This window comes from Typopeltis vanoorti, chromosome 1 (assembly GCF_054136105.1).
Source record: "Typopeltis vanoorti isolate ZY-2024b chromosome 1, IOZ_Tvanoo_1.0, whole genome shotgun sequence".
Lineage (NCBI taxonomy): Eukaryota > Metazoa > Arthropoda > Arachnida > Uropygi > Thelyphonidae > Typopeltis > Typopeltis vanoorti.
The window spans coordinates 104,726,517-104,743,830 of NC_143549.1; the positions used below are offsets into that span (position 1 = coordinate 104,726,517).

General features: G+C 35.1%; 1 protein-coding gene across 1 annotated transcript in view; it reads right to left on the reverse strand.

Moving 5' to 3' along the window:
* Window positions 1–274: 274 nt before the first annotated feature.
* LOC150110282 (serine/threonine-protein kinase H1 homolog) overlaps window positions 275–17,314 on the reverse strand; it is a 50,815-nt gene continuing 33,775 nt past the window's right edge. Inside the window, exon 3 of the mRNA XM_090392471.1 lies at window positions 275–1,198. Within this exon, the coding sequence (XP_090248597.1) occupies window positions 1,195–1,198 (4 nt within the window). The 3' untranslated portion in view covers window positions 275–1,194. The remainder of the gene's footprint in view (window positions 1,199–17,314) is intronic.

The following is a 17,314-nucleotide window of genomic DNA, read 5'->3' on the forward strand; positions in this document are numbered from 1 at the left end:
CAGGTGATATTTTAGCTGGCATGACACTGGATCACTGTTGTTTGCTTTAAACCAATATAGAATACAAATTATCTTTGTTGCCTAAATCCATATTACCAGCCCATCCCCCATTTCTTCAATATCGGGTTAGATACTGGAGTGCTCAATGTGAAGACGAGGATAAGATGAAAATTAATAATAGTGAAAAATTTTAAATAACAAATTTCACTTATAGAACTTTTTCATATCTGTTTCAGAAAGTTTAAATTGTAGATGTATTTAAAACACTTCAAAATAACTGTTTAAAAAGAGCTTTTATTTATTATTTTATATCACTAGGTTGTAGAAATATAGCTAAAAGATAAAAATATCACATTTATACAATACAAAAATAAGCAATATATACATGTTATGAGTGCAAAATAGCTATTATTTTCAGATTTATGCGAAATACTTAACATATAGAAATGCAAGATCGATATCATTCCACAGTTTATCTACAGTATAGAGTAGTAAATGGAATGTAGTGAGGATACCACTATTACATATAATTACATTGTGAAAAATTATTTACAAGCTGCACATCACAATTAAGCACATTTATTATAAATATTGTATTAATTTATTTTCATAAAAATATAGATGCAAATATTCACATTATTTCAAAAATGTATGATTTGACATGTATATCAAAGTTTAAGAAGGAGTATCAATAAATACAGGATTTCCTACACTTTTTTCATGATTCTTTCCACCCCACCCCCATCACAAATAGAATTCATAGTATTCTCAAAGTATACCAGAGTGGTGAATGTTCTCATTTTTAAAATCAATTTCAAACTTCATATGATAGAAGAAACTTGGGAAAGAAAAGTTAATTTCGACCCCAATTATGAATGAATAAATATTTCTATAAAGCAAATGAGTTTTTCCTATAAAATATTTTTTTCAATATTCCTTCTTTTAACAGGTGCTGTACATAAGTTTGTAACAAGCTAAAATGTTCCTCCAAATAAATATTATGATAAATTTAATAAACAGACTAAATTACAATAGCTTAAATAACAAATTATGTGAGGTAAAATCAGTTTGATATGCAGTTTTATCAAACTAGACTGCCATTTGAAAATCTAAAACCCTTAATATTACTATTATATTCAGAGATAATATAATTCATGAAGTGCTTTGGAATGTGCATTATAATCCTCTTCATTCTCACCTGAAAGGAAAAAAAAAACAGTTCCACATAAAAAAATCTAAAGATTAATTCAACTTAATCACAGTTGGTAGCTTTACATAAACATTTACTTCATGCTAATAAAATATATTAAGTTAAATTCAAATTCAACATTATAGTTCAATCTAAGAGATGTTCACATCAGATTTTAAAAAAGATATTTTTTCAAATGTGTATGAACAATGTACTGAAATAATGATTAGTAAGGAAGTAGTAACTTCCAAAACAGATAAATTAAATAGCAATATTAACTAGAAATCACTGTAGTATTGCTTGCAAAAAAATTGAGGTTTCTCCAAATTCAAATTGCTATTAACTAACTTTTATCCTACATTAATTATTCCCATGCAAAAGCAACTAAAAATGTAGTCTTAGTTTGCAGGTCAATAAATTGTAACAAAATTATAGGAATTAAAATCTAGTTTAATTTGACTGTGTTTATGAAGTGATCTAAATTCAAACTTTCTTTATTTACAGTAAAGCAGCAGTATGTACCTAAACTAATACTAATGATCTTAAGAAAGAGATACTCAACTTAATTAGTATCTCATCTCTTTCTAATTTTCTACATTATTCATCATCATCATCAAATTCCTGCCATGTACCCTCAAGGGGTGTACAGGATATGACAGTACTACATGAAAAAATTACATCATTACTAACTTCCTATCTACAATTTTCCTCCAAATCAGTCTGTTACTTGTCAAGACTCCAACATTATCAGATCTTATATTTCTATCGTCTAAGGCACTTTGTACCGTATCAATCTACCTATATCTTGGTCTTCCTCTGGGTCGTTTTCCTGCCAACCTGGCAGAGAACACTTGTTTTGCTAATCTTTCCTCTCCCATTCTATTTAAGCTACATTATTCATATTATAATTAAAGGAAAGATGAAATGCTTCTCCCTAATTTCCCAGTTATAATTTATACAAGCCTACTAATCCTAACTGAATAGTCTACTATTCAGTCAGTCAATGCATGTATTCTATGGACACTGTCTTGGCAGATGAAAATCTAAAGTTTTCAGAAGAAAATACCCAGTGCCACTTCCATAATGAGGCTAGCTAACTCACCTTCAACTGAAAATACTAAGTTCTTGATGTCCTAAATAAGATTTGAACCCAGATCTCCAGCCAATGGGCATCACCTTTACTGACTGATCTACAGAAGCTCCAAGGAGAAATAAATGAAAAAAGTATAAAAGTAGGTATTCTGTCATAGTGGATAGCTTCTTCTCAGATTTCCCTATCAATGCTGGAGTGCCTCAGGATTCTGATCTCTCACCCATGCTCTTACTCCTTTACATCAATGACTCCTTTCTCCAAATTCAAATCCTATTCACAACTTTGTCGATGACAGTACTCTTCATCATTCGATAAAACAGATCTTCCATAACCAGTGACTTGAACACTTGCATCCTCAATATCCCAAAATAAGATGTTCCAGTTTCCTATCAAGATCAACTTTTCCTTGGGTTGACTGTCACATCCAGTTTATCTCTTGACACAAGCATATTACTTGCATAGGCCTCCTTAGCCTCTAATAAGCTTGGTGTTCTTTTCTGTTTTAAACATTACTTCTCTTCCTCTCAACTCCTAACACTACAATTCTCAGATCTGTCCAACTTTGGAGTACTATTCCCACATTTGGGATGGAGCACCTAAAACCTCTTCAGGAATTCTTAATATTCAGAAAAGGACAATCCCACTTAACAGACAACCCTTTCCCCTCACAGACTCTCTCTTCAGTCACTTTATCATGTGCACTTTATTTCAGCTCTGCCTTTTTCCATAGTACTTTCATTAGCACTGCTCCTCTGAATTGGTTGCTATTATTCCTCCACTTCCTTCTAAAAGTAGGAAGTGGACGAATAAGAACCATAGGAGCAGCCACTGGCTAACACATCCATACACTATCCAGCTTCGAACACAATGAACTAACTTCTCATCAGGTTCCTCCATTCCATCCACCTCTACTTTTTGGAAAAATTCTCCCCAAAACTGTTTTTACTACTGAGTACACAACCTCCTACTCTTTAAGAAACATATCAATAAGGCTATATTTTTCTCCTTAATCTCTTGCACACACATGGCATGCAGTGTTACAGGTCTTGTAACTTTTTATGTGTGGGGTCAACATGAGTATGATTAATTTGTACTTCATTATAAAACATTCTCATAAACAGCAACTAGTTTATCCTAATTAGCATCTACCTCCATTCTGGCATGCAAGAATCAGAGTTACTCTATTAAAGAAAATTAGAAACACCTGACTAAAGGGAATTCTTAGTGCTCACAGACAAGATATAAAATATCTTGGTTCTAGAGCCAAAAAATAAGATTTGATTATATACAGAAACCTGTAGAGAATTCATGGCTAAATTTAACACACGTGAACCACAGTAGGTTTTTTTTATTACTTAAAAAAAAAAAAACTCTACTACTGTGGTTCACGTATGTTAAATTTAGTCAAAAAATAACATGTGAAAATAATCACTGGATAGTTTTAATTTTTAGTCCCGACTCTATATATGTGTATAACTTGCATCATTTACTAGGCAGCCAAGTGTAATCTGTATCAAGACTTCACTTTGTCAAGAATTTTGTAAAATGTATCTATAGTACCAGCATTTCAACTTTATGTTGTAAAATCCTAGTGACAGACTGAACAGGCATTTATAGCCAACTAGGTGCCTTAATGGATGCACATACTGCTTAAATTCCTATGTCTCTATTACTACCTAAATGTCATTTCCTAAATCCATCACTGCCTACTAGATACACAAAAATAACAAAAATTAAAAAGAATCATAAGCTAACATGGGTAAAGAAAATATTACTCATATGCATTTGCTAATTATGAAATGATTAACAAATTTCAACCGTGAAAACATAATGAGCTAAAGCCTTTTATTCCCTTATAGGGAGTAAGTGAGGCCAAACCCTTTTAATCCTATTTAGCTTTTTGGAGACTGAGTGGGCAATTTAATTTCCACCAGTAGCCAATCAGTGATAACTGGCCCAAGATTATCACAAATTATAAGCAGCAACTGATGAAGACATTGGCAGACAAGTGCTGCTATCTCAATAGGATATTTTATTGTCTGAAATAACTTTGGTTCTATGGTCAATTTTCTTGAGTTAAGAGGAAAAACTCACTTGTCCATGTTAAAGATCAACTAACTTTGGAACTGGTTGAAGAAAGACTTAGAAAAAGTCCAAATGAAGATAAACTTAAGTTGGACTTGAACTTAAGTTCATCTTCAGGCAGACTAGTGCAGTGGATGCAAGTGCCACTTCCATTGAGCTACAAAGACTTATGTGAAAACATTAATTATGATAATGCATAACAGAATGTATCAAATGTTTTCTTTGAGATGGAAAACTGAAATTACAAAAGTGTTAATTTGAAATTTTCATAAGCTCCTTTAGAACTGATTAAGCTGTGTAAATGCAAAACAAATATTGTTTCAGAAGAAACAATGATTTTTTAACAAAACAGACAGGTTTTTGTCATGAATGATCAGTACTTTTGTTCTCATTAAAGTAAATACATAAGTATTTCATCAAATGTTATTAAAAGCAAAGAATAATATAACAAAATTAATGAAATGAATAAATGATAACAAATAATGAAATATTCTTGCATAAATACATGCAAATGAATTCTTATGCAAAGCATAAGGTATATCAAAGATATACTGGGAGGAAGAAGATAAAGAACAAAAGAATAAAAAATATTTAATTGTTTGGAAGATTACTAGCAACTTAAAGAACGGGAATTGTATACAGTATACACAACAGAAATACTATTTATTAAAATAGCAACTGCAAAATGGGACTTCATGCCAATATAATTCTAGTACCATTAGATCTGACTTCATCAAAACAAGTTACAAAACAGAAGTATAAGACCATAGTTTTGAATTGCAATGCGTTTCGATGTTGTATTTGGAAAAATGCACACACCTATTACATTTTTATTTGTTTTGTCCATCCATGTGCAAATTATTTCTGGTTATAGCTGAACAGATTGTTAGTATTTGCAATCTGCACAAAAAAGCACACCCCCACCCCCACAATAAAACCATTTGCAGGAGAAAAGTTTTAAATGGATAGAATTTAATAAAAATTATTATGCTTCCAATCAATCCACAGCAGATCGAACCAACACACTACTTGTTTGGTCACAAGTAACAAAAGGTTTGAAGAATTTGAAGTTTGAACTTAGTATCTCTTGACATTTCTAGATCATTTCAACCTGGTCTGACATTAGTGCCTACTAAAAATACTATGCCTTGGTCTTCTATATTTCACAGATGCTTTCCTCTCTTCAGATTTTCTGGCCAATTCTGAAGTATCCTAGGGTTCCATACTTTCATCTCATCCTTTTCCTCCCAAACATAAATCACCTTTCTTCCTTGACTTCAAAATCTTATTTATAGTTTTGCTAATGACAGCACACCTGTGCAAAAATATTCCAAGATTCAAAATATCTGATAACTAATGCCTTAAAACTAATCTTCATTATCCATTGGATGATACTATTTCAATAGCAACTTAAATGCTATAGAGATAGTCATTTCTTCTAATATTATTTACTTTCTCTTTTTGTAGCTATTTATGGTTATAATCCTCACCTATTTGCCACCATCTCTGTGTTAAAGGTTTCGCTATACCAACATTCCCCGGTCATCTCCACTAGGGCACCCTTCCATATATCTCTCTCATGCATTTGCTTCCTTCTTATGGATGATGGGCGATTGTCTTTGTTCATCTATCGCTGTTCACCCACAATATCAATATGTCCTGCCTGTCTTCATTTTAATTTTAAAATCTTTCCCTATGTCCAACATTTTCTTCCTTTTCTTATATGTTCATTCCTTATTTGGTCTCCCTCTCTTACCCTCTTTCCACTCCCTTGGTACTTTGTCAGAACTGACAGATTAAAAAACTTTGTCAGAGAGAATGCCAGTTTACTTACATATTCTCATATCATATATAGTATCATTTACTACAATGTTTGTCATTATTTTAGTTTTTTTCATAGTTTATATATAATCCTACTTTATTTTATACTGTATTTAATTCATTAATTTCTTCTAGTTTTCTTTTGTTTGTTATTACTACACTATTATCAACTTATCATAAATGTTCTTTTTATCATTAATGTTAACCCCTTTGTCACTCCAATTTAGTTCGCTAGGAGGAACATTCTCTAATAATGCATTGAATTATTTGGGTAAAACAATATCTCCTTGGCATACTCCTTTATTTGGAATTGGCTACTCTATTCATTTAGAAGGACACTTGTAGATGTGTTTACATATATTTTGTTTATTAGCTGTATATAATTTTGGCTTACTCCATGTTTCTTCTTTGCTATTAGGAATGCTTGTTTTTCAACCGAATTGAATTTTTTTAAATAATCTCTGCATCTTTCTCTTAGCTGATTCTGTGTCTGCAGATAGTCAATTGTGTTAAACCCCTTTCTGAATCCAGCTTGTTCATTAGGGTGAGCTTCAGTCCAATAATCTTGCGATTCTGTTTATTATTTTTATAAATAGTTTATATACTTGTGACAGCAATCTTATAGATCTATGATTTATAGATCTTTTTCTTATTACCCTTTTTTGAACAAGAGTATCATGACAGCATTGTTTCAGCTGTTCAATACATCTGTTGCTTTCATCATTTCTATTGTAATTCCATCTTCTCCTGATAATTTTCATATCTTTCATTGCTTATTCAATTTCAAAATTTTGTATTTCTGGAATACTTTATCATCATCATCAAATTCCTGCCATGTACCCTCAAGGAATATACAGGATATGTAGTACCACATAAAATTTTTATCATGCTAACTTTCTATCTACAATTTTCTTCCAAATCAGTCTGTTACTTGTCAAGACTCCAACATTATTAGATCTTATATTTCTATCGTCTAAGACACTTTGTACCGTATCAATCCACCTATATCTTGGTCTTCCTCTGGGTCATTTTGCTGCCAACCTGGCAGACAACACTTGCTTTGCTAATCTTTCCTCGCCCATTCTGTTTAAGTGACCATACCACCTGAGATTAGCTCTGCTAACGCATTCCTGGATGCTGACAAATCCAAGTTCTTTCCTAATATCCTCGTTTTTAATATGATATTGCCATTGATGCCATCTGTTCACGCCTATAATCTTTCTCAGGACTCTCATATCTGTGGTCTCTAGTCTTTGGAGAAGTGTTTTACTTCTGACCCAGCTCTCAGATCCATAAGTTAAAACTGGTTTGAACACTGTCTTGTATACAGCTAATTTACTGTTCCGACTAATTTCTCTCTTATTCCATATGAATTTATTCAATTGACTTCCCACCATACCAGCTTTGCTGATTCTGTTGTCTATTTCTATATTTAATTTACCATCTTCAGTAAAAATCATGCCTAAATAGCTGAAATGTTTTACTTGTTCCACAGGTTCTCCATTCACAACACAGTTGACATTTTCAATGATTCTGCCTATTTTCATTGTCTTTGTCTTTTTATTGCTGACCTTCATACCATATCTATTACAACAGCTATTCAATTTAGTCAGAGAATCTTGCAGACTTGTAGCAGATTTATTTAGAAGTATAACATCATCGCATAAAGCAAAGAGCTGACATTAACATCTCCAATTTTGATATCATGTTTAATACCACTTTCCTTCATAATGTGATCCATATAGATAATGAATAACAGAGGGGATAATGTACATCCTTGTCTCACACCAGATTTAACATTAAACCATCTTCCTGTACTTGCTTCAATTCTAACTGCTGACTTACAACTCAAATAAAGACTAAGTATTGCTTGATATAATGCTCTATTGACACCACATAACTGCAGCGTATTGAATAGCTTCTCTCTTGGCACCTTGTCATATGCCTTTTCCAGATCGACAAAACTTAAATACAGATCTTTGTTATAATCCCATGCTTTCTCGACTATTTGTCGTAAACTGAAGATCTGATCCTGACAGCCTCTATTTGGCCTGAATCCAGCTTGTTCTTCACCAAGCTTTTCTTCCACAATTCTTCTCAACCGTTTCTCAAGTATACTTGCATAGATCTTGCCAGGAACACTCAGTAGGGAAATACCTCTGTAATTCTCACATTCAGTTTTATTTCCCTTTTTATATATGGGTACTATGAGAGCTCTACTGCAATCATCGGGAATTCGTCCCTCTGTCCAGGCTTTCTGAACTATGCAGTGCAGCCACTGTAAGACTCTTATACCACCATACTTCAGCATTGCTGGTCGAATATCATCTACTCCTGCTGCCTTTCCACATTTCAAGCCTTTGATGGCTTTTTCTACTTCAAGTATGGATATGTATTCCTGACTGCATGCCTGGTCAGTGTTTTTTTACCACTGTGCTGTCATCACTGCTTGTTTCATTTAGCAGTTTTTCAAAGTAATTACTCTATACTTCAAGGATATCTTTTTCTCCTGTTTTCATGTCACCTTTATCATCTCTAATTCCTTTTACAGCACTCTTTCCTCCATTCCTAAGCTTCTTCAACAACCTCCAGAATATTTTGCCACCTTCTTGATATTTATTTTCTATATTTTTGCCAAAGTCCTCCCATGACTTTTGTTTAGCTAGTTTTACACAGTGTTTAGCATTCTTGCATTTGTCTCTATATTCTCTAAGAGCACAAGCTGACTTATTTGCCAGGAACTTTTGGTATGCTTTCTTCTTTTCCTTCACTGCCTCTTTAACTTCCTGTGTCCACCAGGGAGTTCTGATTTTTTTTATCCTTACAAACAACCTCACCACATGCCTCTCTGGCAGAATCAATCAATGTTTTCTTCAGAGTTTGCCACTGAATCTCCAAGGTTTGATTCCTGTTCTCAAACTCTTTCATTTTTTCTTCAATAATCTTTGTGTATTTTAGCCTACAGCTCACATCTGAGAGCTGCTCAACTTTTATTCGCTTTAAAACTTTCTTACATGTTATTCTTTTCAATATGAAATTCAATTTTATCCTGCTCAAGACTAAATAGTGATCACTTCCAATTTCAAATCCTCTGTCCACTCTGGTGTCCTGCACCAGGGAGAAAACATCACCATCAACAATAACATAGTCAATGAGACTTTTCTTATTCCTAGCCTCTTCTCTCCATGTGAATTTGTGCACATTTTTATGTTGGAACATGGTGTTATTAATAACCAGTCCATGTCCTGAGCAGAAATCCAAACAGATATTTGCCATTATTATTAACTTTGCTCTTTTCTCCAAATTTTCCCAAAATATTTTTGTATGTCTCACAATCATTTCCTACTCTGCTATTTAGATCCCCAACAAGGACCAACTTTTCATTTTTCATTGTGTCAGTTGCTTTTTCTAAAGCCTCAAAAAATTCCGCCACTTCTACCTTAGTAGAACCTTCTGTGGGACCATAGGCACAAATAAGTCATTGTCCAGTTCCCCATTCTCATATTTGCCCACATTATTCTACTTGAGACTGACTGCCATTCAAGAAGATTAGCCTCGTATTTTGTGTTGAATACCATGACTACTGCTTCTTTTCCTTGATTGTCATTGCCTGAATATAACATTTTGTATTTATTGCTCAGAAAGATCTCACCAGTTTTGGTCTTTTTTTGTTTCAGTCACCCCTATTATGTCGATCTGGTACTTATCTAATTCCTCAGCTAGCTCCATTTCTTTGCCATTCAGGCTTCTTACGTTGATAGTACCGATCTTTAACTCTGGTGATGTTGAGTTGGGGTTTATTTTCAGATTTGTTTCAGTAGCTGACTTTTTGCTGTTCGCCCTGGGTTCCCTGGCAAAAACAACGGGGGGCCTTGTTTAACCAGGCGACGCCCCAGCCGGCATGAAATTTTGTCATGTTGTACCATCATTCTATATTTTGGTTTAACCAATAAGAATACAATTTGGTAGGCTAAATCCCAAATTGCCAGCCCATCCTTGTCCGTTCAGTATCCAAGTAGATACCCAACAGCTATCATACTTATTCTTGAATTCATTCACACTGTTTGCACTCACAACATCCAAAGGTAATCCATTCCAATCACACATCACCCTCTGAGAGAAAAATCTAGCCCTCACACCCTTCTTGGTGGCATTCATTCTTAGCTTCCAAGGATGCCCTCTTGTCCTTTCCCCCACCTTTCATAAATTGAAATCCTGCATGACCCTTTTAGAAGTTTCAATCATATATAAGTATCAATCATATCACCCCTCTTTCTCTTGTTTGCTGATGTCTGCATTCTACAAATTTTCAATCTGTCTTGATAATTGGTATTCCACAATCCAGATATCATTTTTAACACTTTCCTTTGTACTCTCTCCAGAAAACCAAACCAGCACACAATAGTCCAAGTGAGGTCTTATCAAGGCCTTGTAAAAAGGCAAAATAACATCCTTATCTTTAGATGGGAATGTTTGTTTCAGCATTGCAATTATCTTTTGAGTTGTATTTGCAATCTTTGTCACATGGTCCCTGAACTTCAACTTCTTATCTATTAACACTCCAAGATCCCTAGCCTAATCCCACCAATATAATACGACATTGGATACCTAATCATGCCGAAGTGAATGACTTTACATTTACTGACATTGAACTGACACCCGTTTTCCCATGCCTACAATTTCAGCCTATTCAAATCATTCTGCAAAGAATTTCCTTCCTTTCCTGTTCATTTTTCTTTTTCTCCCTATGCTCAGTTAAACGTCTCAACTTTTTGCAATTCCTGCATCATCTCTCTCTGATGATCTGCTTCAACTTCGCTATATCAGCAGCATTTCTGATTACCCTACCCATCTTTGCATCATCAGCAAATAGCTGTATGTTGCTTGTCAAATCCTTCCCAATATCATTAATGTACAGATTGAATAACAGTGGACCAAGCACTGATCCTTGTGGCACACCACTTTCTGATATCTGTCAGTCAGCTATCCTCTTATCCATGCTAATATTGTATAACCGAACAGTTTATACAATATTATGCAACAGTCTACAATGCTGTATTGTGTCAAAAGCCTTAGCAAAATCCAAAAGTATCGTGGTGTATCCATTCCCCCCTGTTCAGTGGTAACATTGTTATAGAATGTGAGGTTTGCTAAAACATGACCTTCACTTAGTAAACCCATGTTGTTCATTGCAAAGTAGAGATTCACTGTCAACTCATTTCTGAATGCAGGCCCTAACCAATTTTATCAAAATCTTCACCAACACTCCTGAGATACAAATTGGTCAATAGTTGGATACATCGATCTTTGCACCACTCTTGTGCAATGGGATTACCACACATTCTTTCCATTCTTGAGGAATCCTCCCTGTTCTGAGACTCATTAAACATCCTAGTCAAAGGAATGGCCAGTTCAGTGGAACAATCTTTTAGAACACGTGCTGATATTCCATCAATCCCTATTGCTGAATTCTTATTCAATTTCTGCAACAGCTCTAATACCTTGGTCTCAACCACCTGCATTTCTTCATCCAATGAAGGGGTAACAGTTAGCTCAATGTTGCATTCACCAGTTTGATAGCTTTTAACGAAATGGGCATTCATTAATTGAACAACCTCTTCTGCATCTGTAACCCTCACACCATCTGGATTTAGAAGAGTTATTCTTTCATATTCATTCTTTCTTTTACTTGCAGCATATGGATAGAATTCTTGTGGGTTGTCTTTAGCATGCAGAGCCAGTTTCTTTTCATACTCAGACTTTGCTTTCCATACAACAGTTGTAACTATTCTAGCCTGCTGCTTATAACGTTCATAACGGACGTCATCCTTATGCAAACAGTATTCCTTCCACATTGTCCTTTTCTTGCGAATCTCTCTTGCTTAATAAGATTAAGCATCCATTTGACTCCTACTCTATTTATTCTTCGAACTCTCGGGACACATTCTGATGTCCCATCATTTAAGTGTTGTTTAAATGCTTCCCATGCACTGTCGATATTCTTTCCATCCAGCAACCGACCCCATTCCACTGAACTCAGTGTACTCCTCAGTTGGCCATAATTTCCTGCTTTGTAGTTCATGTAACCTTTTCTGAATGGAACATAGCAACTTCCCAAGTGAGTACCGCATGATCACTGTCACCAACTGGAGGCAGAATAGTTACGTCTTTAACTGAAACGCCCTCTGACACTATAATCAAATCTAACACTCTTTGACTCGGGTTCCTTCTGTCACATGCTGCTTGAGGAAGTTGTCTTGCAACAGCTTACTTACTTTACTTTCGAAGTCCAGAACACCAATCATATCCTCTCCCTCTAAAAAACAGCGGCTTGTATCGCCTTGTCATTGACAGTCAGAATGTCATCCATGGAGCACACGTCGATTAGATTTGGGCAACATAAAAGATGTTTGTCAGTTTGGACGTCTCTGCAGTCACAGCTGTCATCATCTGCATAACCCTATTTCATCAGATTACTTCTGCATTTGGACACTCCCATTCTAAGAGAGAGTCCTCCAGATGCTGTAGGGTAGGTGATATCCCTTGGTTAACTCTTCCTTAATTATGGGGACTTCTTGAAGCTGAACCGATTTCCTCAATAGAACAAGGCGTCGCTCCTCAGGTTTATGGATCAGTGATTTTGTTCTTTGCATAAAACTATGCCTCGATTTGAGTCAAGAAGCCGTGATGATATGGCCATACATTGGATGTCTTTCATCAGTCACCTGCTTTTTTCTCTCCATCTCGCCGGCCACTTGACGTCTTATGCCTGGTGGTGCTATGCCTGCTAAGGGATACAGCTTATTGACTGGAGTTGGTCTTAGGCATCTGGTTACGATCCTAATGGTATCATTTAAAGCCACATCCATGTGTTTCGTATGGATGAATGCTTCCCACACTGGGATGGCATACCCCCTCCCCCTGCAGCAAAACACAATGCCAAAGCTGTCAAACGAAGTACCTCTGGTTGAGCTCCCCACATTGTGCTGGTCATTTTTCTTATGTTATTTCTTGCATAAATTTTTCCTTTCAACAATACATCTTATACGACAGGGTACGATCCAGTTTAACTCCAAGATATTTGGGGTTGCTGCAGTGTTCGAGGAGTTTTCCTATCCAAACAATATTTAACTGACATTTTGCTTCCCTATTGCGCAGATGGAAAGCATAAACCTGAGTCTTGTTTGGGTTAGGCTTCAGGCAATTGGTCTCATAGTAAGTGGAGAGTATTTCTAAGGTTTCTGACACCCTCTTCTCAACTTCTTCAAAACTCCTTGCTTGGCTGCATATAGCTGTGTCATCGGCATAGATAAACCTCCTCACTTGTGGGTGGGTTGGCTGATCATTAGTATAAACTGGGGTACATTGAAGGAGCCTCCTCACAGATTGTGCAATATATAAAGGCAATCACTCTGAATTCACAATTGGGCGTACCCTGGGCAACATTGAAATTCAACGGCTAATCCTTCAGCTACCGGAACAATCATCTGGCAACAGCTCAATAAATGAATTTTCATTCTTCATGAGATTCTACTGCTATCCAATCAATATTTGAATAATTAAAGTCTCCCATTATGATTACTCTTTTCGCGCTCATGTTTTCTATTTGGTGATTCATTTCTTCGTCACTAGCAACCAATCCACCAGGTTTGTAACAATACCCTACTATGTAATTAGTCTTGTTAGATTCTACCTCACATCAAACTCACTGCCACAAAATATTGTTAGATGCTGAATGAAGGAATCTTGCAAAGAAATCATTCATTCAGGGTCTAACATACTAAACTACACAGACAAAGAGAAATACCTGCACATCAGCTGAAATTAAAGTGAAACCTCTTCACATATGTATAAAAATAGCATTGCTTTTATGTATCATTTACTTTAATCTATTGTGATCATACCAAGATCGAATTAGAGAATGTCTTAAAAGAGGAATTTGTTAATATTATGTAAGCCTCACTTTAGCTGTATAGAATGATTGAGTCACCAAGTAGATATTAAGTAACAATTCATAGAAGGTATACAACTACATGTGTCCAGCGTAATGCCAGAGGCAGGAGCTTATGCGGAAGGTACGTAGACGCGAATTCCGTGAATACAAGAGCATAACAGCAAAGGGGAGAGCTAGGGATGAACCCAAGGGGAGAAAGTTCGTGTGCAAAGAGGATTCCGAAAAAGGGTGCACTCGAACGAAGAATATAAGGGAATGAGCGCCGTATCAGCTTGTTCGTCTTATTGTTTTCCTGGTTCGGAAGTTAGCCGGTGGTTCGAGTAAGGGGGGGGGGGCTGAAGCATCAGTACTATGATGTTGGATGGAGAGCTTTCCTAAGAATGGGGTAGGATTTCACACAGAGCTGAATGTGAAATTTTCAGTCCTAGCAGAATCGAGCCCTCGCTGAAAATCCCAGTGAGAGGAATAGCGATGTTTCCTGAGACTCAAAGAATCCAGTCCGTGTTCTGCAGTAATTATGAAGATAGCATAGCCCATACACTGGCATAAGGACAGCCAATAAACAAGAGGTAACCAGACATGCACGTGGTGTCGAAGGACGTCTGAAAAAGTTTGGTAAAGTATAATTACTCTATTTTGTGTTTAGAATTCCTTAGAAGAGAGAAAATTATTTGTGAATGTAAATTATGAACATTATTCTAAAGGACTTTGTGGACAGACTCTAATTAGATAGTTAGCCTCATTTTGAGAATAAGAATTGTTTGGAAGAGATCTCTAGTGTTGTATGCGATTGATTTAACATAACGAGACTGGGATTGTAGATTAAAAGTAACTGAATAACATTAGAATGTTTGTTGTTATCTTATGAATTGCTTGCAGAAAGGACTTTTGGTTAAACACCATATCATTTGCTATCTATTCCAATTATCAGTTACTGTTTTACATGCTATATGATCTTTGACTTAAACTTAAAGTGTGTTGATCTTTTAACTCGAGTTTCCTTATTTAGTATTGAGATGAATTGAATGCACGAAATTCTTTAGTGTATTTTGCTCTGATATTCCAATAAACACAATTTATTTGCTAATTCTGAGTCATGCTGACTATGATTCTGAATTATCACTTATAAAAATAGAACCGCTTTTGGCAGGAAGGAATTAGAAAGTGTATATAATCATAGATTTAGGTCACAACTGCAATCTGAATTTATACAGCCGTGTTAAAGTAAAGCATTATGTAAGAGAGCCTCAGAATCTAGTATTGTCTCCCTGAGTAAGGATATTTTCTGCTATAGGATACTGGCTGGCGCAGCATAATATAAATTTGCCAGTATCCGAAGAGGAAACAATCCTAGATGTAAGTATATTAGGCAAGATATCTGAAGAAGTGAAATAGTGATTGAAAGATAGAAAGAAAAGATATAAATAAGAAAAACAATGACGTAACAGCCTCAACTCTAACTGGATTTAAGTCATCTGATATCATTAGTAGCATGCCCCCTCCTCTCTCCTATCCTTTCTAAAAATACTGTACCCATGACACTCAATACCATTAGTAGGTCTGATTCTGATAGCCAGGTCTCACTAATACCTACAATGTGAGGTAGCAACATATTGACTAAGGCAACAAACTCTATCCTTTGTTTCTGATACCCCTAGCATTCGTGTACATACATAATAATCTACCTGAATGTTCTTTTGTATACTCTTGTTTGCAGTCTGCCTGACACAGTTGGACAACTTGCAGATCTCTATTCTTCTCTAATGCCTTACACATGTAGACATCTTTGAACACATGATGGGTCCGAACCAGACGAACACAAATCCTCGTCAACATTTCCATGACAAAGCTCATTCCCATCATTAACACAGTTATATAACATTGTTGCTCTTATACTCACACTCTCACTATTCCTCCCTTTATAATTTAGTTTCTCTGACTCACTGTGTTAGGTCTAATACCAGTTATTAGTTTTTCTAGACTCCTGATACCAAATGCATTCAGGCGTAGACCATCCCTCTTATACAAATCCAATATTCCCTCAAACTCACTCAACACATCCAAAAACTCACATCCATTCCTTCTACACAGCATACACATCAAATCATTTGCCATCATAGCCCTTCTTTTTAATTCATTTTTATCATAGTGAGGTAAAATACTAATGATTTTCACCTTCTCACTCTTACCTCTTCCAACAACCCTTTCATGTCCTCTCTCATACTGAACTTATCACCAGTTAAATCATTCGTACCTACTAGAACTGCGATTTCATTTACTTTTCAGTTTTTCAATTGCTTGCATTATATTTTTAATTTTCACTCCAGGAAAACTCTGTTATAACTTGCTGATCTATAGCATGTTTTATTATAGTCACCACGCCAAATAACTTCTTTTTACTAACGTCACCTGATTTCCATTATTTCCTGACTTATTTTTTTTCTTTGCTTTGTTATTTCTTATTTTCCTGTTGATTTTTCTTTTTCTCCCTATGCTCATTTAAACGTCCCTCAACATTTTTAATTTATTATTTTTTTTATTTATGAATTATTTAAAATTTATTTTAAATTTTTAATAATTCATTTTTATCATAGTGAGGTAAAATACTAATGATTTTCACCTTCTCACTCTTACCTCTTCCAACAACCCTTTCATGTCCTCTCTCATACTGAACTTATCACCAGTTAAATCATTCGTACCTACTAGAACTGCGATTTCATTTACTTTTCAGTTTTTCAATTGCTTGCATTATATTTTTAATTTTCACTCCAGGAAAACTCTGTTATAACTTGCTGATCTATAGCATGTTTTATTATAGTCACCACGCCAAATAACTTCTTTTTACTAACGTCACCTGATTTCCATTATTTCCTGACTTATTTTTTTTCTTTGCTTTGTTATTTCTTATTTTCCTGTTGATTTTTCTTTTTCTCCCTATGCTCATTTAAACGTCCCTCAACATTTTTAATTTATTATTTTTTTTATTTATGAATTATTTAAAATTTATTTAAAATTTTTAATAATTCATTTTTATCATAGTGAGGTAAAATACTAATGATTTTCACCTTCTCACTCTTACCTCTTCCAACAACCCTTTCATGTCCTCTCTCATACTGAACTTATCACCAGTTAAATCATTCGTACCTACTAGAACTGCGATTTCATTTACTTT